At 44.1% G+C, this 22,629-nt stretch overlaps 1 protein-coding gene across 5 annotated transcripts; it reads right to left on the bottom strand.

Annotated features, from left to right (window-relative positions):
* Positions 1 to 772: 772 nt before the first annotated feature.
* Positions 773 to 22,467, bottom strand: EEF2K (eukaryotic elongation factor 2 kinase). 5 transcript variants are annotated; one of them, XM_039360547.1, is made up of 20 exons: positions 22,312 to 22,467; positions 17,940 to 18,095; positions 16,115 to 16,424; positions 14,945 to 14,995; positions 12,571 to 12,671; positions 11,720 to 11,780; positions 11,328 to 11,365; positions 10,030 to 10,201; positions 9,762 to 9,911; positions 9,279 to 9,411; positions 8,534 to 8,661; positions 8,047 to 8,248; positions 7,176 to 7,243; positions 6,280 to 6,357; positions 5,248 to 5,310; positions 2,958 to 3,092; positions 2,666 to 2,854; positions 1,843 to 1,967; positions 1,121 to 1,299; positions 773 to 940 (listed from the first exon to the last, which is right to left on the bottom strand). In XM_039360547.1, the coding sequence occupies exons 3-20, from the start codon at positions 16,358 to 16,360 to the stop codon at positions 831 to 833; spliced, it is 2,229 nt and encodes a 742-aa protein (XP_039216481.1). In that variant the 5' UTR covers positions 16,361 to 16,424; positions 17,940 to 18,095; positions 22,312 to 22,467; the 3' UTR covers positions 773 to 830. The 5 variants fall into 5 exon arrangements, with proteins under 5 accessions (XP_039216481.1, XP_039216482.1, XP_039216485.1 ...); XM_039360548.1 differs by lacking the exon at positions 22,312 to 22,467 and adding an exon at positions 18,845 to 19,028; XM_039360551.1 differs by lacking the exon at positions 2,958 to 3,092.
* Positions 22,468 to 22,629: the final 162 nt, after the last annotated feature.

The raw sequence follows: 22,629 nt of genomic DNA, 5'->3' as shown, positions 1-22,629 counted from the left end.
GTCAATGAAATCCAGGATGAGAATTCCGTCAGATGGTCTTGATAAAAATCTTCCATGTTTTTGCTGGACAGAGAGGTAGACGAAAGCATGCATCTAAGGCAGGGTGCAGAAGGAAATTGAGTTAATTGACCATCTTGTTGAAAAGCAAAAATATAATCTGAGACTGGGAACGATGTGGTTTACCAGAAAAATGCCAATTTCATCCTTCACCACTAGCCCTGCCACTGGGAATTTGGGTTCATTAGCAACAGGGTAGATTCGATTCCAGATCCCTGTCTGTAGGAGACTGGAGGGCAAAAAACAGACAACTGTCTTCTTCTGATACTTTAGCAAATGAAATGTGGCCTCTATCATCTTGGATCTAGCATAAAGATCGCATACAGAACTCGGGGCCAAATCAGAAAAGTTTTGTATAGATAGAAACCAAGACACTACAGAGAAAGTTTGAAGTTTTTTGAGTTCTGGCAGACAAAGATTCGGAGCACAGCCAAGCTCCTAACCAATCAGAACACACCTCCATCCAATCAGAACACAGCCAAGCTCTCATCCAATCAGTTCATACCCCCACTGGCAGTTAAAAGGAAGAAACAGCTACGATCACACATTGCTTCTAGAAGCACGAAGCCGAAAACACCAGCCTAAAGATGACGAATGGGACTTCGTCGAAACGTCACCAAGACACTTCCAATTTGACGTGGAAGAAAACCCGAATAACAACACCTGTCTCTCTCCTGGTTCTCCACCCAGCTTCTGAATAAAATATTTTTTTTTCTTTTTAAATTAAAAAAAGGGTTTCTGTATCAAAATCTGCAAGGGTTCTTTGTGGTTTCTCATTCTTCCATCATGGCCCAAACCTCTTCAGCTTTCTGATAGTATTGGTTGGCTAGCCGGCCCTTCATAGCTTGCATGGCGTCTTCAGCCGCTTCCGTGTAAAGCTCTCCTGGAAGGATGAATGACAGGTAAAGACCCAATCCAGTCCAGGGCTCACCTGCCTGAGACCCCTGGCCATGGGGTCTTCATGGGACCCCCTTGGACATCTGGCCAAAGGGCCACATGGCTAAGAATTTAAGGAGCTGGGATTACCAAAGGCAAAAGCCTTGAAAACGAGCCAGCCTCATACCTGATCTCTGCAGATCCTGGTCCAAATTAAACCCTCCCGTCATGAGCATCTCTGCTTCTTTTGCGAGGAGAAGATAACGAGGTTCATCTTGAGTGCCATCATACTCGCCCCCTTCGTCATAATCAGTCATGTTCAAAGCTTTGTCGTACCAAAACAAAGCTTCTTTCCAGTCCTGCTCTCTGCGGAGTTGAAAAATAACAGAAGCCAACATGAATCGTCTCCAGAGGTGCAACTGATGGATTGAGTGTGGCTTGGCAGCAAACGTGGCCGCTTTAAGATGTGTGGACTTCAACTCCCAGAATTCCCCAGCCAGCCATGCTGGAAGTTGAAGCCCACACATCTAAAAGTGGCCAAGGTTGAGAAACATTGGTGTAGACATTATCAAATCAGCTTTGATGATTTATGCACCTCATTCTCAATCAGAGCAAAACTAAAGTCAGTTTCTAAACACGTATTGGCATGCCCATTTTAGAGATGAGGCTGAGAGGAAAGCATTGGCGAAGACTAGCTTTCTAGCAAAGACTAGAAACCCATGCTGGCTAGGGAATTCTGGGAACTGAAGTCCTCAAGTCTTAAAGTTGCCAAGTTTGCTTTACAGACTAGCAAACTGTAGTAGACAGGGGGAAAGCTCTTGTTATGGGTTAAATGTCTTAGATTACAAGACAAGACCATCTGCCCCCTAGGGGGATAGTTCACTCTCCTCTTTAACCACACAAGGCTACCTGTCTGGGGCCAGGTTCATGCCCATGTCGTAAGCTCTCGCCACAAGAATCATGGAAGGACGGTCTCCAGCTTCAGCTGCTCGGCACAAATAGTCAAAGCCCTTGGTTCTGTTTTGCTTTGTGTCCTACAGAAGACATGGAAAGGGGGTGGAAGAAAAAAGAAAGACCGATATAATGGAGAATATTGGTAGCTCAGGGTTGAAATGAGGGGTCCTTGGTGGTCTCTGAGCTTGTGGTTTTCTTGTAGACATTTCATGACCCAACTAGGTAACATCATCAGTGCTTAAAGGGAATGGGTTTGTGGAGAGGAGGAGGAGGAGGAGAGGTCCTTGATAGTCTCTGAGCTTGGTGGTTTTCTTGTAGACATTTCATGACCCAGCTAGGTAACATCATCAGTCCTAGAAGGGAGTGGGGTTTGTGGGGAGGAGGAGGAGGAAGAGGAGGAGGTCATCCTTGGTGTTCTCTGAGCTTGGTTGCTTGCTTGAAATGAGGGGTCCTTGGTGGTCTCTGAGCTTGGTGGTTTTCTTGTAGACATTTCATTACCCATCTAGGTAACATCATCAGTGGTAGAAGGGAATGGGTTTGTGGAGAAGAGGAGGAGGAGGAGGAAGAGGAGGGGGAGGGCGAGGAGGACTGTGAGGTCCTTGATACACCCTAAGCTTGATGGTTTTCTTCCAGACCTTCACCCAAACTAGGAAACACCCATCAGTGCTGATGAAGAACAAAATAACATATGGACCTTTGCTGAACTGTCTCACTCACTTAGCAACGAAAAAATTTGGGGGTCAGTTGCGGCTGTAAGTCCAGGACTGCCTGTAGTTACCTGCAGAATGACCTCTGAAAGAATGTGATGAGGTAGCTGAGAATACATGAGGCCCAGCCCTACAATGGCTTCCAGTTCTCCACACTCGGCTGCATGTGCCAGGTGGAAGAGCGCCGAGTCTTGGTCCCACTCCTGATCCTTTTCGCAAAACCGGCCGGCTTCGTGGTAGCGAACCATCGCCAGGTGAACCTGTTGGGAGAAAAGTGGTAAGGGGACGTCGGAAAGACCTTGACCGACGGGCGAAGAGATGCTGCCTAGGGGATGATTAGACTAGAGACAGCATAGCCCTCACTTTTCCAAGGATGGACTTTCCGATCTTCTTCTCCAGCTCCAGGCCGTTGAGTCTCTGAACTTCTACGGCAACGCAAGAAGGTCTGTGAATGTGAACTCGGGCGGCGTTGTAGAGATTCCATTTCTCCACGCTGACCTAGAAGAGGGACAGTCCACCAGAACATCAGTCTGAAGTGTTAAGAGAAAGGAAGCGAGGAGAAACCAAAAAAAAAAAAAAAGGTGTCCTACTTCACATCTTCACCATCTTTCTTCTCAATGAGCTTCTTCACAATCTTCACAGCAGCAGAATATTAGTCTGGCCAAAAATGGCTCCATGGTGGAACCGCGAAACTTCTTTCGTTAAGTTAAAAAAAAAAATCCCTCCAGACTGAAATCTTAAGAGAGCTTTTCTCAGCCATGGACCGTGTACACTCATCATGCTAAACCACAGCTTGTTGGGTCAGCCAGACTGTCTGAATTCACCCTTAACTGTCCTTTTGTGGCCCAGCTAAGCAGACCAGACCAGAAAAATCAACTCCAGCAGAAGACCACAATAACACTTTATTAAAATTGGCTAGAACTGTTTTTCTCAACCTTGGCAACTTTAAGATGCATGGACTTCAACTCCCAGAATTCCCCAGCCAGCCAGGAAGCCAGGACAATATCCCTAAAAAAAATTCACAGACACACACACATGCACACATTGATATCTCTGCAGCGAGGGCAAGGAGATACAAACAAACTGAGCGCACACTGCACACATCAAAGGGGAGAGAGTTAAAACGATTCCCAGTACACAAAATGTTCATCAGAATGACAAAAGGCGCATTGCAACATCATGACTTAAGTTCTGCTCCTTAAGAACATCACAACAAGTGTCCCACGGGGGCGAAGTTTGTTGTGTGACAATGCAATGCGTATTTTATCCTTCACTTCCCTGCAGACATGTGCCCCTCTGCATATCTGATCCTGAAAATCTGGGCTGCGCGGTCCTTGGATTTGAAGGCAATTCTGAAAAAGAGCGGCTGTTACAGCTGTACCTTCTTGCCTGGTAGCTAAAACGGTGCCTGCCCTACTTTTCAATTTATAGACCAACCTGTTCTACCACTCATAAAATGCCCAAGCAAGGCTAAACATACAGGCATGGTTTTCCCGAAACCATTCACACATATAAAAGCACCGACGTTTATGATTATTTCAAACATAAGCATCCTAGCTATGCTTTCCAAAAACAATAGCTTCACATACAACAGGCTATTAGAGTCCTGGTGGCGCAGTGGTTAGAATGCAGTATTGCAAGCTGACTCTGCCCACTTCTAGGAGTTCGATCCTGCCTGGCTCAAAGTTGACTCAGCCTTGCATCTTTCCGAGGTGGGTAAAATGAGGACCTAGATTGTTGGGGACAACAGGCTGACTCTGAAAACTGCTTAGAGAGGGCTGTAAAGCACTATGAGGCAGTATATAAATGCTATTGCTATTAGGTGGCATGATGGCTCAGGAATTTGAGACACTGAGCTTGTCATCTGGAAAACTGACAGCCTGGGTTCGAGACCCGAGCATCACGCGATGGGATAAGCTCCCGTTCCTTGCTCCAGCTCCTGCCCAACTAGCAGTTCGAAAGCATGCAAATACAAATAGATAAATAGGTACCACTTCAGTGGGAATTAATAGCATTCCATGCGCCTTTGGCATATAGCCAGCTGGCCACATGACCACGGAAATGTGTTAGGACAATACTGGCTCCCTCGGCCAAGAAACGGAGGTGAACACCACGCTCTAAAGTCAGACACAACTGGACAGGGAAACCTTTACCTTTACAACAGACTTAAAGCAAAGATCAGCCTACATGCTGCATTGTGGGTTGAACCCAGCAAAGCATTTAAGCACATTCTCACATTTAGCTGCATAGGAAGAAGTCTCAAAGGAGCTACCATGTCCACTCTGGACTACAACTTTAAAAACATTTTAAAACTGCGACGCTGAGGCACACTCCAAGATCTGGAATTGTTTGCCAAGAACAAAAAAAAAGAAGCAGAGGAGAAGAGCAAGCCAAAATCCCAGGGATAGAATAAAATGCATGCAGAATCACCCTTTTGTTCCTGAGAATTGGTTTAGCGGTCTCAGACACTTTATTTAGAACAGCATTTCTCTAGTTGGAAAAGACAGAGAATTAAACAGGGAAGGAAAAAGGAAAAGAGGTGTAAACCCCAGGAAATGATTCTTCAGGAATTCAGGGGAAATTAAGCAGCTTTGGTGAAGAGGTCATCTGGAGCAGAGTGTGATTTTTTTTGGAAAAGATCGGATTTATTTACCCGGGCGGAACTGCCCAAGCTGTCTTCGTCAGATTCGTGTCTCCGGTTGCAGTTAAGATGACACTAAATGAATGGAGGGAACAAAAAAAAAAGAGAGAACAATTTAATTCAGGTTTGGATGAAAAGCATTTTTAAAAGCTTCATGTTCTAAAAAAAAGTTGGGCCAGTGTTACGGAGGGACTAACTTACAAATGAGGCAAGTTAAATATTTAAAAGATCTAAATCAGTGGTTCTCAACCTTTTTAATGCCGTGACCCCCCAACCGGTCGTAAGTTGAGGACTACTCAACCGGTCGTAAGTCGAGGACTACTCAACTGGTGCAGCACCGTTTGCAGAATGGGACTTTTGGCGGGCTCAGCAGGGCAGAGACAGCCTGGACAATTCCTATTGGCTTTTGAAAGCCAATAGAATTAGACTCTGTTCAAGAGAGTCTATTCTATTGGCTTTCAAAAGCCAATAGAATAAAAGGGAGTAGCACAGCTAAGGAAAAGGGGGAAAAAAATGGCGGACTGCGTTGTTTGGCGACCCCCGTGAAATGGTCGTTCGACCCCAAATGGGGTCCCGACCCACAGGTGGAGAACCACTGATCTAAATGGATGCTGTGAAGAATAAGCATTTTTGTGTTCCTATTCTAATGCCAGTCTCTAGAACAGGGGTCTTCAAACTTGGCAAGGGGATCACATGACCCACCCACCCCCGGGATGTTACAACCGTCATAAATACGAGTCAGTTGCCAAGTGAATTTTGATCACGTGGCCATGGGGGGGGAATGCCGCAAGGGTTGTGTGAAAAACGGTCATAAGTCCCTTTTTTCAGGGCCGTTCGGTCACTAAATGAATGTTGTAACTCAAGGACTACCTCTACAAGAACATGAGGAGGGTGATGTGTATTGTACCCAGACTAAAGGCAATGAATTGTCTTCTGCTCAGAAGCCAAGTCAGGATGTCCATCCAATTGCAAATTGCACGATGTATTTGAAAAATAATAATAATCAGGAATCGGGGCATGAAATGGGGAAAAAAAAGACATTACCTTTTCACGGTGATCCATATCTTCGTGGTCACTCCTTTTCTCACTGGGGCACCCACTGTCACCTCCATTTTCAGAGTCCTAAGGATAAACACAGGAGAGAAAAATAAGAGTTCTTCCTTTGCAGTTATCCTTATTTTATAGATGGAGACTTTGTCCTTCTCTTCTACCAAATTGGAAATGGTACTATCAACCCTCATGGTTTGAGCACCTCCAGCACAAATTAGGAAGCCGGATTTAAAATAAAGGGGATCCAGCTTCCAGATTACGACAGGGGATTTCACCCAATAATATCACAGACACTTGGTCTACTTCTTTTGGGTGGGACAATCAAAGCAGCCCGTGGTTCTTGGCCCTGCTGGAGATGATGGTCCTGGTTCTCCGTTCATTCAGTAATGGAAACTCAAGAGGAGAGAGATATTTGAATACCGCAAATGGAGAGAACATCCTGTTTTGATATCACACTACAGCAGAGGTCTCCAACCATGGCCACGTGAAGACTTGTGGACTTCAACGCCCAGAATTCCTCAGCCAGCTATGAATTCTGGGAGCTGGAAGTCCATGGGTCTTCAAGTTGCCAAGTTTGAAGACCCCCATCCCAGAGTTCATTGGAAGATCAGGTACAGTGAGCATTTTAGGAAGTTTAAAAAAATAACACTTGCTGGTTTTTTTTTTCATCAGCCCAATGGTTGCCTCTTCCATGATCCTAAACCATGACTTGTTTCAACCACCATTTAATGAGCAAATCACAGTTTGTGTGGTTGACAAACCGCAGCAAGTCACAAACATGCTGGCTCATAAGCACCAGGGCCTGGATTTACACCTCACTCTAAACCCAGCCCAATCTTTTTAGGGCTGGAGGATAATGTGTAAATCCAGGTAGGTCTTGAGGAACTTACCCGTTGATTGTCGAGGCCTTCGTGGTCTTTGTGAACCAAGTTGTCGACTTCATTAAACACAGGCCAGTCTAGGTCAAAACAGAGAAGGATTTCACCCTTTAGGCAAGGATGCTGTAGAACAGTTGTAAATCCCCCCCCTTTTTTTAGCCCTGTCATAACTTCAAATAGTCACTAAAAGATTGGCCATTGAGTTGAGGACTTAACATTTTATTAATAAATATATATATAAATTCATGCTTAAAAATAATAATTGTGTGTCATACACCAGGAACAATATACATACACGAGCTAATACGGCTGGGTCCAACAAACCACAGTTACAGCAGAAATCAATACCTTGACATTGTGTATTTCTGTCAAGCTGGTGGGAATGACCTTACAGGTAGTCCTCGGCATACAACCACAACTGAGATCAGAATTTCCGCTACAAAGCAAGGCACGTTAAGTGAGACACACCTGGTTTTGTAATCTTTTTTGCCATGCTTGTTAAGCGAATAACGGCAGTTTTTTAAGTGAATCATACGGTCATGAAGCAGATCTGGTTTCTCCCATCGACTTTGCTTGTCAGGAAGGTCACAGGTGGTGATCACGTGACCCCAGGAGGCTGCCACTGTTGTAAATACACGCCAGTTGCCAAGCGCCCAAATTCTAAACATGTAGCTGTGGGTTGCTGCAACGGTTGCAATTACAAGGACCATCTGGGACTCACTTTTTTCAGTGTCATTGTAACTTTGAGCAGTCACTAAACAAAGGCTCGCAAGTCGAGGACTCTCTGTATTTTCCAGACTCTCATACTGTAATTGCTCTATTTTCTAAAACCAGCAGTGCCCATTGGCTGACACAAAAATATCTGCCCACGGTTGGCACTTACGAAGACCCTCCATCTTTTGGCTGTGAGGCGTGGCTGAGGACGGGGAAGAGGGGAGCGAGTCGAACGCCATGTCGCTAATGCTTTCATCCCCCGAATTTTCGGAAAGACGGGAGAGGAGCGGGGGACGACTGCCAGAGACGGTTCGCACATGGCTACTGCCACATTTCTCTTCCGTGCCCCGCAGGACAGTCTGGGCCGATTCCTGGACAGCAAAAAGTAAAACCTCAATCAGGAACTTCCAGTGCTCTCTGAGTAAATACGTCCCTGCTGAATAAGAACAGGTCCCCGCTCACACTTCTACAAGTTCAAACGATGCAAAATTGGATTTAGTGCAATTTATAAATCAATATCAGGGAGCTTTTAATGTGAGCCAAGCTTCAGCTAGTGCAAATTTGAATAATGCTGCCATTTTGTGGGATTCGCGAATCATACCATCTTCACAAAATGGCCTCCAGCAATTCAAAGCTCCTTTGCCGACAATACTTACAAGTAGTTTGATACTGCGAAACAAGGCGTCCTTCTCTTTGGAGGAGAGATCAAAAGGCATCAGCCGCATGCTTTGACAAATCCGGTTGCAGGAGTGAGAATGGAAGAACAAGGCCATCCCTCGCACACCTGGGGCAGGTAGAGAACCATCCACAGAATGAGTGAGAAAATTGTTTTGAGATGCAATGCCTTACTTACATGGAAGACTAGTGATTTTTCTCAAGTCAAGAACCATTCAGACCAACCAGCCATCAACAGACACATAGAGATTAACCACACATACACATCATTTAAATGAGGCAATAAAAACAAAAGACTAGAAAACATCTTCTCCAGCAACCAATATACCAGATAAGCATGGATTACCTAGTCAGATAATGAAACAACTGCAACCAACTTAGAAGCACCAAGGACATCCTAACAACATCACAGTATAGGTAAGTCCTCCACTTACGATCCAATTTCCATTGCTAAGTGATATTTGTTAAGTGAGTTTTGGCCCATTTTCAGCGTCGTTGTAACTTTGAACCATCACTGAATAAACTATTGTAAACTGAGGACGACCTGATGTCATTCGTTCTCATCAGCACACTGGACCCGTGTTTAAAGATTGTTTTTTCCAAGGATGGAAGTCTCCCAGAACTGAAGCTGACCCCTTCTCAAATCAAATCAAATCAAACACCATTCCCCAATCCCTGAAGAAGTTAAGCCACCCACAATGACAAATAATTGCTCTGTTTTTTTACCGAGATTCCCGTCTCCAAAATCTGTGCCACTCTCGGTATGGATCTGGGGATCTGTGTACAGGTCTCCAACGCCTTGGATGTCCACAATGATCAGCTGGTGTCCGGAGCGTTCAAAGGTGAAATGGCTAAAGGCCTGCAAGAGAATGGTCGTCGCATCAGCTCAACAGGAAGAAAAACCACATTTGCTTCTACAGGAAGTTACTGTCGCTGCACAAATGCAGAATTCTATGGGGACATTTTGCACTTTGGGAGATGCCAACAGGGACCAGCTTCTTGCCCAGACCCAATTATTCTAAAAACAGCTTTTGCAACGCTGAAGACCAAATTGAACAATTAGTGGAACAACCTGCCTCCAGAAGCTGTGAAGTTTTTAAGAAGAGACTGGACAGCCATTTGTCACTGACCTTAACTTTAACCTTACTGAACAGGCTAAGATTATCCATCATCCACCGAATTGCCAACTTGTTGAAACGAAAGCCCTACCTGTGGCGTCAGACGGATGTTGTCATCTCGTACGAATCCCGAGTTCGAATTGTACTTGATGTATTTCCCCTCAATGTAATGTTCCAGGTGATAAAGAGGCCGCCCTGGTCTGTTCTTCATTTCAATGATGCAGGTCTGGACAATATCTACCTAAGGAGAAGAAAGAGGAAGAGAAATAACCGACAGAGAAGGGGGGGGGGGAAACACACACGATTTTGAACCTTCTGGGCTTCACTAATTCTCCCCAGGATTCTGCGTGAGAATATACCTGCTTGGGGGGTTTATGGCGGTTATATTCTTCTCCCCATAACTTGGCCTCCATCTGCAGCCGCACATCCTCAAAATAGACGTCCCGGTTGACCGTCTCAATGTATCTCTTGGCCACATAATTAAAGGCCCCTTTCCAATTCTGCATGTGCAGAAAATTGGACAGTTTTTTCCTAGAAAGATCGAGAGAAACAAACATCCGGTGAAGCTAAGATGCTGAGAAAACAGTGGGCCTTCTACGAGTCCTTTGCCATTTTAAGGACCATCCTCAGCAGCTTTCTTCCGCAGTTTGTATCTACAGAAAAAAGATCTGCTTTAGAGAAAGGGGTAGATTTCCTGGCATGCCGGAGAAATCTACTCCTGGCATATCCTGATTGGACAGCTTTCTCCTAAAAGTCCTGAACAAGGATGAGCAAAACCAGATTTTCTAACTTTCAAACTTGCCGCAATCGTAGTTACTCTACTTGTGAGCTATGCAATCATCAAGCAGAATAACAGAGTTGGAAGGGGCCTTGGAGGTCATCTAGTCCAACCCCCTGCTCAGGCAGGAAACCCTATATCATTCCTGACAAATGGCTGTCCAGTCTCTTTTTAGAAATCTCCAGTGTTGGAGACTCACAGCTTCTGGAGGCAGGTTGTTCCACTGATTAATTGTTCAAACTGTCAGGAAATTTCTCCTTAGTTCTAGGTTGCTTCTCTCTTTGATTAGTTTCTGTTGCTTCTTGTCCTGCCTTCAGGTGTTTTGGAGAATAGGTTGACCCCCTTTTCTTTGTGACAACCCCCCAAATATAGGAACATTGCTATCATGTCACCCCTAATCCTTCTTTTCACTAGACATAATCAATTCCAGCAACTGTTCTTCATTATGTTTTAGCCTCCAGTCCCCTAATCATTTTTGTTGCTCTTCTCTGCACTCTTTCCAGAGTCTCAACATCTTTTTTATATACATCTTTTTTAAACTAGTGCTTTAATTCCTGGGTTATTAGTGGATTAATGTACCAGTGCTGGAAATTAATCCCTATATGAAAAGATTCTAGTAGAACATCCCCCACTGTTTGTTCCATTTCATCTCCAGGAATTGCCTCATTTCACAAAGAGTAAGAGGGTGGCAATTTTCCATGTATTTTGCAACGAGGGAAAAACAGTCGCTTCAAAAAGTGAGTCTGGCCCTTCGTTCTCTCCTTGGCACCAGGTTTCCTTTCTTGAGTTAAACCTCAAGAATAAGCGGACGTGAATGAAAACAAGAAAATGGGATTTTTTTTTCAAACCACGGAGATCTAGGAACAGCTGCACACTTACGTCCGGAAGCATTCGCGCATCGCTCCTCGGCCAAAAGGCTAGAAAAACAAACCAGGAGGTTAATACAGGTAGTCCTCACGTTACAATTCAGTAAGCAACTGTTCAGAGTAACAACGGCACTGAAAAAAAAGTGACTGAGGACCATCCTCGCAATTATGACCATCACAGCATCCCCACGATCACATGATCAAAATTTGAGCATCAGCCAACCATTTTTTGAGGGTTGCATAGTCCTGGGGTCAGGTGACAGCAACCTGCCACATTCCTAACTAGCTTTGGATAAGCAAAGTCAACAGGGGCAGCCAGATTTGCTTAATGACCATACGATTCATTTAATGACCGTGGTGATCTACTTAACAACCAAAGCCCAAAAAAAGGTCTGCTCTTCTTACCTGCGCAGCCATTTTGATCAAGACCTCATCTTCGATCCATTCTCCAGTAACAGCATTGTACCTGCCCAGTTAAAAAAAATGAAAATGCAAAAAGAGAGGAATATATTATATTCCAGATGCTTAGTCCTGAATGCTTGCTTCTTGTTTTCACAAGTTGTTAACCACCCAGAGTTGCATCTGCGAGATGGACCAGCGGCCTTTAACCAAGCCAATGGTTTGCTATGGGAGTGTTTTTGCCAAAACTCAGAAGTTTCCTAAAGCTTCAAGAAGTTAAAAAACTGTCAGAAAATGAGGTTAGATGACCATGGAAGGGGCTGACTGTTGGAACTTCGGCCTGGGTCATAAATCCCCTTTTTTAGGGGGGTTGATTGTAACTTCAAATGTTTTTAAGCCACCGTCATAACCTGAAGATCACCTGCAGAGTTATGTACACTATGACCGATAATATGCACAGGTTACTTGTGATATATGAGTTGCACACACACACATACACACACACACACAAAATGCAAGCAGGAATTATTAAGAGTTCAGGAAATAAGCATGAGGTCTTCCTTGCTTCTGGATAATGAGATTAGCTCCAATTCAGGCACCGATTAATTAATAGGGAATGATATTATAACCTGTTTTGCTAATTTGATTTGTGTTGCTTTCTTTCAGCTGTTATGGCTCCTGGTCACTTTCTCCCTTTCCAACAATATCACCACCTTTAAAAAGTGGGAGGACAGAAACAGCCAGGCACTGTTGAATAATTTAATACACTAATATATATATCTTTTGAATGCACCAGGGAGCAAAAGTAGAAATTCTTCAACCTCACATTTTCTCATCTGCAAAAAATATCGACCGACCTGTAGCGAGTGGCGTTCTCCATTTTGATGTTCTCCAGGTGAAATTCAGCCCAGGGGTCAGGCATGTGCTTGGCTTTTTCAATGGCATGCTTCCATGCTTCCTGCAAAGGTCAGAACTATTAAATGAGTTATTTATAAAGTGCTTTCAGGCAATTTGTACTCACAGAAAGTCCCCCTCGGATCGGATTCACAGCCCTGATTCTGGCTCTTGGTTAAGTCTAGTTTAGATTCAGATATTCTGCTAATCCACAAACCTTGGTTTAATAAATAAAAAAAGCTGGGCTTGCACTGAGTGGTAAACCAAAATGGTGATTTAATGCAACATCAAGATCTCGTCAAGATCTCTTTTATGTTTGGATCTAGAGACCAATGGTTTTCAACTGGCCCAGGATAAAAGATAAGTCTACCCCGGACACAAGGTCATAGTTTGACCTGTTTGAACTGAATGTATTGTATAGTCCAGAGGTGTCCAGCCCTGGTAACTTTAAGACGTGTGGACTTCAACTCCCAGAATTCCCCAGCCAGCATGGAGATGTAGAACTGACCCACTTAATTACATTGTGTAAATGAGTGTGAAAGCCAGACTTTGAAGAAATTGTTCCATCATGTTTTTGGAGGTTAATTTCATTAATTCCATATTTATTTACAATATCTTTTTTTTTAATCTTTCCCACTCTTTTGGGAAACAAAACAGAACGGCAAATAAGTCCTTTCAACCAGATGTTCATTTGTTTAAAAATGGTGTGAATTATTCATCATTTCCCCATTGTTTTACTGCTGATTCATAGACTCCAGCTCTCTTTGTTTCCCTCAAGAAAATATATGGATAACACTGGAGGGAGGGACAGGAATTTTTAAACTTCATTTTACAAAACTCAGCTTTAGGATTGAAAAGTACGTAGTAAACATGTTAATGCAAATTTAAAAAAAAAGACGTACGGGACAAAGCTGGAGGGTAAAGTGGAATCCAGATGTTGCACAAAAAAAAGTCAAGGTGCTGGCCGCTGCTTATCCAATTAAACCTTCTCCTTTTAAAATGGATTTTGCAAGTAAAAAGAGGGGGGATGATTTGGGTTATGCAATCACAGATGCCATCTTGACTTTTTTGACCAAATCCTGGATAGCCCTCCCTTTCACCATCTTGCAAAGTTGGATCCTGACTTCCATTTGGCAACCGATCTGTCCCAAAACTGCACAGAAGTACCATGATAAATGGGAGAAGAGTCACTCAGTGCATTAAATCACGTGCAAATATTTTTTTTTCTTGCACACAAAAAAAATATTTTTGTTTCTTCTACTGTCTGGGCTGGTTCTCTTCCAGCAAAAAACTTTTTCGGTTGACCTCGGATTTCTTTATATAGTCCTGCACTCTGTGTGTGTGTGTGGTTTTTTGTTTTGTTTTGTCTTTTAAATAAATATACAGTGAAACTGGAACAGGCTTTTCATGTCCAAACGAAACCACACAAACATGCCACAAGCATCAGCAAAGAAAAGAAAGCTTTTAAAAACATAAAGCCCCCAGCACAGTGGCAAGAATTCAGGCACATGTGAGTACGGAACAGAGATTAAAAACATCACAACTCTAGAATCATCCACGTTGTTACGAAATGCCATGGTAGGAAAGCCAGATTGGTGTAGTTGTTAAGGTGCTGGTTTAGAAACTAGGAGATGGTGAATTCTAGTTCTGTCTTAGGCACAAAGCCAGCTGGGTGACTTTGGGCCAATCACCAAGAGGTGGCGAGTTCTAGTTCTGCCTCAGCCATGAAAGCCAGCTGGCTGACCCTCTCTCTCAACCCAACCCACCTCACAGGGTTATTGCTCCAGTAAGAAAAACAGGAGGAAGAAGGAGTATTGTGTTTGTTTGCCACCTTTCGTTATAAAAACAATAAAGGTGGAATATAAATAAATAAAAATAGGTTGCCAAAGGAAGTTTAAATGCAATATTACTTTTATTTGATATGGTCCTCCTCTTTTATGACTCGTGGACTTCAACTCCCAGAATTCCTGAGCCAGCCATGCTGAGAAGAAAGGGAGAGGTTTCCAAGCTGAGCCATGCTGGCTCAGGAATTCTGAGAGTTGAAATCCACGAGTCATAAAAGAGCCCAGGTTGCCTATCCCTGGCCTAGTCTGATATCTTCCTAATCACGTCCATCCTTCTGTCTTGTTAAAATATCCACTGAGTCCCTGTAAAGAGATGGGCGGTCGTATAAATGGCTTAAAATAAATAACTGACAAATTAAAAATGACAGATGGGTAACTGCTTTGGGGAGAGAGTTCCCAAACCGGAATGGATAAAATGAAGATGACGTGAGATGCAAAGCAGGAATTTATTAGAGTCTGTTGGGGAACGGGAGGGGGTTTGGGGTTGACCTACCCGTCCATGGTCAGCCTGAGCGTTGCGCTTAGGGGGGTGCTGAGTCCCATTCTGAAGGACACAGACAAGACACAGTTATTGAACGACACAGCAAAACAGACAAGCCAAAACGGTTATTGCAGCTACACAAAAGTCAGCCGGCTACTAGTTTTCCAATTGCACTTTCTCTCTTCTTCCAAATTTGACAGAGATATGGTCAGTACAGGGTTACTTAGGAGCATTTGCCCTACCCTATTGTGCAAAAAAAAAAAAAAAAAAAAAAAATCAAAAAAAAATCCTGACTTATTTCAAGAAGAGCACAGTGCAACCAAAAATATTCAGGAACATGAGTTGATCTTGTGTTTTTCCCCACTGTCCAGACACAACATTTTAGGCTGGAATGAAGCTTGCAAAAATCAATACTTGGGTATGTCATCTCCGGCCAGGTCACTTGTATGCTTTACTGGACAGTTTCATGAGCAAAATATTTCTAATTACATCACCCATAGTTATTGTTTTTTTTTTTAAAGACAATTGACTTTTTTTCTGTGCAAGTACAATTATGTCATCTGTCACAAGACAAAGTGACTCTGGACGGTGTACAGCAAAAAAGTTTAAAACAATAAACATGTCAATCAGGGCAAACTAATGCAGAAAAATAGGCTTGGAAGGGACCTTGGAGGTCTTCTAATCCAATCCCCTGGAGCAGGAGACCCTACACCATTTCAGACAAATGGTTGTCTACTCAAAAACCTCCAGTGTTGGAGCACCCACAACTTCTGGAGGCAGGTTGTTCCACTGGTTAATTGTTCTCACTGTAAGGAAAGTTCTCTTTATTTCTAGGTTGCTTCTCTCCTTGGTTAGTTTCCATCTGTTACTTCTTGTCTTGCCCTTTAGAGAATAGGTTGACCCCTTCTACTCTGTGACAATCCCTCAAATCTTAGAAGACTGCTATTATTTCTTCAAACCTTGTAAGGAATCCATTGCAAATGCTGGCCAGGGAATCAACTATGGAAAATGCAAACTGGAACGGCACCCTTGTCCAAAATTTAGGAAGAGGGCAACTATACTAAAGCAGAAAAATATCCAAATTATGCTTATTGGCAGAGTTAGTTACATGCAGCCAAAGCAGACAAGAAAGCTCATTGCTGAAGAGAAAAAAAAAACAACTCTGAAGAGGCTAAAACTTACCCTAATCTGGAAGGAATTTCTGGGAGAAGAGCTGGAAGAATAACACTCGTTTTTGACCAAGTTGCTATAATAGTTATTCACTTTGTCCCCAGCTGCCTTGCTCAAAACAGGGTCATCTGTAATTGGGCAGATGTAATAATTCTCCTCCTCATCGCTGTCCACCTCGTGGCAATTCCCACAACCTGGTTTGGTTGGCGTGGCGTTGTCCAGGTACTCCATGTGAAATATCAGGTCTTCGTCCGCCATATTGGGAGAATACGGACCTCGCTCGGTGGGATGCTGGGGAAGCCAGAATTACAGGCTGGAGAGACTAGGGAAGGAAATCAAAAGGCAAATGAATAATTAGGATCGGTGGGGGTAGAAACCAGGACTGGCTGGGTGTTCGCAGGACAAAGTTACAAACGATGGTTTAGATGGGAACCTTGTCAGTTCTAACAATGCTGAGAGAGATGGATCCAGGATTCCAGAGGACTGTAAAACAAGCCAAATGCAAAACAAAGACTATGTTTGAAGACCACTGGTATAGGGTTTCCTGCCTAAGCAAGGGGTTGGACTAGAAGACCTCCAAGGTCCCTTCCAAGTTTGTTATTCTATTACTCTATTCTGTTTTTTCCAGATGTTCCGAGTCTTATCTCCAGGACCATCAAACGTTGAACAGTAAGATCGATGTGGCTTCTTGGGGAACATGCTGTTCCTTTCCTGCTTAAGGCGATCCATGCGCTGGTGCCAAGCAGGCAGATTTTTCAAACCCTCTGGCTGTCTGCCAGCTAAGATCCCTACCAGCCAATCAGGCAAGGAGGCTGCAGCTTCCCTTCACAGTACCAAGAGACAGACAAAGAGCCCTTAATAAGTCAGTTGGCTGTGCGTGGCTCCCCCAGGCACGGGGTTGAGCAGAAAAATCCTTGGTTGTATGTATGTATGTATGTATGTATGTATGTATGTATGTATGTATGTATGTAGGTCTTTGGTTGTTCGGGTTTTCTCCCGCATAAAATTGGAAGTGTCTTGGCGACGTTTCGACGAAGTCCCATTCGTCATCTTCAGGCTGGTTTTTTCAGCTTCGTGCTTCGAGCAGCTTGCACGAAACTGAAAACACCAGCCTGAAGATGACAAATGGGACTTCGTCGAAACATCGCCAAGACACTTCCAATTTTACGCGGGAGAAAACCCGAACAACCAAAGACCTACATACAAACACCCGCGAAAACCTCAGAATATATATATATAGTCCCTTTTATCTGATAGAAGAGAAATGCGCCTTTGCAAGGCATGGATCTTCCTTGCAAAAGAGAAGCTGGTTCAGAAACAATCAAGTGCCTTTTTCTCGGACAAGCGGATCGCTCAGTGGTCTACTTTTCCTTCTACATATTTCCTAGCATTCCGTAACCCTTGGGGTTTTTTCCAGATACAGGTAGTGCTCAACTTACGACCACAACTGAGCCCACAACTTTTATGTTGCTAAGTGAGAATTTTGTTGAGTGGGTCTTGCTCCCTTTTACGAATTTTCTTGCCATGTTTGTCACGCGAATAGCTACGGTTGTTAAATTAGTAACACCGTCACTTTTTTAAATACCGTTGTAACTTTGAACGGTCACTAAATGAACTGTTGTTAAGACGAAAACTACCTATACTGAAGCCAAGGAACGATGGAAACCATCGTAACAAAACACAAAAATAAAAATCAGAAAAAAATCAGCAGTCCCTCACTCCATAAGGAAGCTGGAAAAGGCTACCAAGAGAAAAAAGTTCAAGCTCTCTGGAAATAAAGCAGAAAAACAGAAACTTTTTTTTTTTTTTGGAAAGAAATTGAGAAAATGCATCTCACCTTGACCAATTTTTTTTGATGGCTTCGCCTGGTTTTCACCAGGGTTTTGCCCCAAACGAGCAATTACTGACAAAACTTCAGTCCTGGCAAACTGCTGCTTCATTTAACAACTGCAGCAGCCACTTTACAATTGTGGCGTTCGTTTAATGAGGACCACTGCAAAAAAAAAAAAAAAAAAAAAGGTTGTAAAAACAGGTCCATCACTCGGCCTGATTGACGATTGTCGTGATGGGCGGGCTCCATTACTGTCGTACTTTGAGGACTATCTGTATAAACTGAGCCCAGGGCGATGGTTCACCCAAAGTTCAGACTGCCCCTTAATCTCGGAGGAAATAAGGACAAGTACACTTTGTCTATTTACAAAAGGTGTGAATTCAAGAATCTCACCTCCTCCATTCCTCCTGCCTGATGCAAAAGCACATTTTAACAGCCTGGTAACTTTATCATGCCTTCAATACCAGCTGGAGCCAAACAAATACATTCCCTCTGCACTGAAATTAGCCATAAATTATTTACCCATTTTACCAGGGCCTTGCTTTTTGCCTTTGTAAAAACGTTCATTGCACTGGATTGTGCTGAAATGTTATTTCAGAGACCCTAAATAGGAAGGAAGGAAGGAAGGAAGGAAGGAAGGAAGGAGAGGGAGGGAGGGAGGGAGGGAGGGAGGGAAGGAAGGAAGGAAGGAAGGAAGGAAGGAAGGAAGGAAGGAAGGAAAATTACTATACTGTTTTGTGTTGAAATAGTTTGCACCCTATTTTGGTCCAAAGGTCCAAAGAATTAATTCAAGAAACATTGTTAGGCAGACTGGAACTTAAAAAAAAAAAAAAACTTACTTCCTTCCTTCTTTCCTTCTTTCTTTCCTTCCTCCCTCCCTCCTTCCCTCTTCTTTCTCTTTTCTTTCTTACTCTTTTCTGTCTCTTTTCTGTCTCTTTTTTGTCTCTCTGTCTCTTTTCTTTCTTTCTTTCTTTCTTTCTTTCTTTCTTTCTTTCTTCCCTTTTCCAAGCTTTGTGAAGCTATAAACCAACTGGGTACAACACGTCAACACAGCTGAGCCGAGAGCTATTTTTGCTACACTAGAGATGAATTGCCACAAATGCACACACAGACTTCCAGTGCAGCCAGGAGGTGGTTTACATAAGATTTTACACTCTGAGCAACACAGGCGGTTGGTTGCACACGGCTGACTTGGCTCCACCTTTCCCCAACCCCCCCCCATCATGCTGAAATCCAAGCAACACATGAGCTGATGGGAAGGCAGCTCTCCTGATGGAGTACATCCGGATATGAGGTCACCTTTTTGCTTATTAAGAAAGAACCTTTCATTTTAATGCATTGTTTTTTCCAACCTTGACAGCTTGAAGATGGGTGGACTTCAACTCCCAGAATTCCCCAGCCCTGAGAATTGAAGTCCATCCATCTTCAAACTGTCAAGGTTATGAAATGGTGATCTTACTATTTCACTTTGCATTTTCCAGCTGGGCCTTTCCTCCCCTCCCCCCCAGATTTATAGGCTGCTTCCCAGAATTCTTTGCAAGGTTGACTAGGGAATTCTGGAAGTTGAAGTCTCCACCTCTTCAAGCCCCCAAGCCTGGAAAATGGAGGGTAACTTCCTAATTTACAACCCTACTTTGCAAGAACTGGGATTGGCAAAATATAGCCAATATTGCATGTCCTTAAGAACAAATGTAGGGGGGGGGGAAAGTCCTAAAAATGTTTTCCAGCACATTTTGGGTCATATTTATTCCAGGTGAAGAAGCTTGGATTAAGTTCTGAAGAGTAAATGAGAATCAGTTATGCAGCAGGGGTGGGGCATTTCTTCAATAAGAGCTTTAAAATTGTGCAGATCAAACGTTACGTTCTCTAAAGAAGCTGTCTCAACTTGTTTTTAAAATAGGCAATTTAATGTCAGGATTCTTCAAGAACAAACAGATCATCAGTGTAGCTGTAGCCTCTTCTGGCAGCCCTGCACAGTTGGGGTTACCGCTTACGGTTAAAAAAAAAAAAAGAATTCAATTTTTAATTTGATGGGAAGGGGCTTCAGCTTATACCACTGAAGGGTGTTGCTGATGTGTCAAAATAACAACTCCTTGCCTGCAACATTTCCAAATAAAAGTAATTTCATGCAGGCAACAAACCTGCTTCATAAAAATACAGCAACTTATATAAATGGCGCTGCCAATAGAAAGAAGCTGTAAAATTCGCACACAGCCCAGACTCAAATAACAAGAGTATTTGTACGTGAATAGAAGCATGCAACTTTGGTCAATAAAGATAAAGATCTGGAACAACAGATCAGGAGGCTAGAATAGCAAAAAAGTGAAATTTGCAAGAAAAAAATCCTCAAGAGACTATCGAAAACCATTGAAGCGTAAAACTAAGACAATTATGAGAAATTAATATTTTTAATAGTTAAATTGGGTTTTACAGTTGTGTACTACATTCTCAACACTATTTAAGAGTCTTTTACATTGGGTGTAAGACTATTGAGAGATGTTAGGAATTGTTTTTAAAGTTGTGTGTCAAATTCTCAATACTGTTTGAGCATCTTTTACCCTGGTGTAAAACTAAGACAATTGTGAGATATTCCGAATGTTTTTTGTACTAAAATTGGGTTTTACAGTTGTACATTGCATTCTCAAGACTATTTAAGAGTCTTTTACATTGGGTGTGAAGACTATTGAGAGATGTTAAAAATTGTTTTTATAGTTGTGTGTCAAACTCGCAAAACTATTTAAGAGCCTTTTTACACAATTTAAGACAATTGGGAGATATTAAGATTTGTTTTAAGGGCTGTACATCGTCATAGTTTTGACAGTGGGGTGGCCATATATATCTTTAAATAAATAAGCCAAGGTGGATGATATCACAACTGTTTGGATCCCAAAGTCCCACAGCTGAGAAGGACCTCACAAGCAACACAATTCTGCTCCCTTCTCTCCTCAGAACACAACAGCCTTGACTAACCACACACACTGCAAGGCCTGTTGGATAGGGAGCTCAAGTAAGCAATCCCAGCTGCACAGAAGAGAAACAAAGAGAGAAACTGGCCAGAAATGAACCTATTTTCTCCCTAGAGGTCTCCAATTACCGTTCCTGAAATTAAGAAATGGTTTTTTACGGCAATCATGTGTACCAGCTTCCTTTCAAACGATTTAAAGAAGTCCTTCCCACCCATTTGGGAGCCCAAATGTAAGAACTCTTATTTGCCAACATAAAGAACTTTTCTTTTCAATAAATGGTGCTTGAATTGCATCCCAACCTTGTCTAAAAGGCCTAGTTTCCAAGTCAACGTTGCAAACTCATTCAGGAGAAAACTGCACCCCCACACAACCCAACAATCACACACAGATTCAAAGCAAACCCACCCCCATAATAACAGCCCACAAAGCAGAAAATAAAGCAACACGCCAGGCGCCTAATGCACACATTAAAGCTCCAGCTATAAACTTGGGACTAGCCTAACCCCAAACCAAGCCGTTCCAGATGCTTCGAGGTTCCCAGATGCTCCCATCAGCACCTCTTTTCCAGGCAGGCTGGGGATGATGGGAGCAGGAGTTGCTTCCACAAGCTATAAAGCCTCTTTTATTTTGCCTACAAAAAAAGCAACTTTGAATCTCTCTTTTCCTCCACTTGTTTTTTTTTTCCTTTTTCATGCAACACAGTAACACAACCGTTTGGGAGGGAGAGGGGGGGGTCGCCTTCTTTTATGCTGCAACCTCTCCTGTGCCTCCGCCCCCGCCCCCCAGCAAGTCTCCCCACTCACCCCAAAACAGGAAGATAAGATTTCTCCAACAAAGTTAGGGTGACAAAGCTATTCTCCCTCCCAGGGCAGAAAGTCTTGGAAGCTGATTCAGAGCAACCGACCCCCTTCCCTCTTCCCCCCTGCCCAAAGTCTCCCCCCCCGCAATTCTCCCCCAACCCTAGCCCCCCCTAATTCCCAGCGGGGAAAAAACCCGGAATTCAGAGTCAGCAGAACGGGAAGGGCGCCCGCTGGCTTTCTGCCTTTCCTGAAGGGAAGGAGGGTGGGGGGACTGCCAAGACCTGCAGGCAGGGAGCGGCCGCCTTCCCACGACCCCCTTCCCCGCTCCCTCCACGCTCCTGTCTGCAAAGGCATGCGGGCGGGGGGGCTGCGTCCCCACGACCCCCCTCCACACACACACACACACACCCCTCCCGCTGCTGTCCCTCCCCGGAGTGGCAAAGCCAGCCCACCCAGGGCGATTGGGGGAACCCCGAGCCTCCGCGCTCCCAGGTGCAGCCAGGGTTGTGGGAACGCCGCCCGGACCCTTCCCCCCCCCCCCGCTTGGCAAGAAGCGTGCACGCCCGGCGCGGGCGGGGAAGTGGGGTGGCTGGGGGGGGGCGTTGGGCTTACCTTGGCACGGGGGGAAGCGGGAGGAAACCGGTCGCGAAGCCCCGCGGAGCGAGCGGAGGAGCGGCGGCTGCAAGAAGTGGCGAGCGCGGCGCGTGACGCTTCTCGCCTTCTTCCCCGGGGAGTGGAGCTCGCCAGCGCCTCGCGCGTCCCCAGGCAGGCGGGCAGGCGCGTTGCAAGGCGGGGCTCCGTGCAAAAGCCAGCCCACCCATCCCCATTTCTCCCCCCCCCCACGGTTGCAATGCTGGAAGGGGGCCCGCCTACCACCCGCGGGCCCCCCCAGCTGGTTTAACCTCCCGTGACAGACTGGTATAAATAGGT

This window comes from Crotalus tigris, unplaced genomic scaffold, assembly GCF_016545835.1.
Source record: "Crotalus tigris isolate CLP2741 ecotype Arizona unplaced genomic scaffold, ASM1654583v1 scf7180000019173.45859301935:6455823, whole genome shotgun sequence".
Lineage (NCBI taxonomy): Eukaryota > Metazoa > Chordata > Lepidosauria > Squamata > Viperidae > Crotalus > Crotalus tigris.
Note: the sequence above shows the minus strand (reverse complement) of the source record. Positions and strands in the feature narration are given on the sequence as shown.

Coding starts and splice junctions, on each gene's coding strand:
- EEF2K (XM_039360547.1), bottom strand. CDS start 16,360: ATGGCGGACGAAGACCTGATATTTCACATGGAGTACCTGGACAACGCC. Junction 12,672..14,944: donor CTCAGGCTGACCATGGACGG/GTAGGTCAACCC, acceptor TGACCTTTGCAG/GAAGCATGGAAGCATGCCAT. Junction 10,202..11,327: donor ATGCGCGAATGCTTCCGGAC/GTAAGTGTGCAG, acceptor CGATCTTTCTAG/GAAAAAACTGTCCAATTTTC.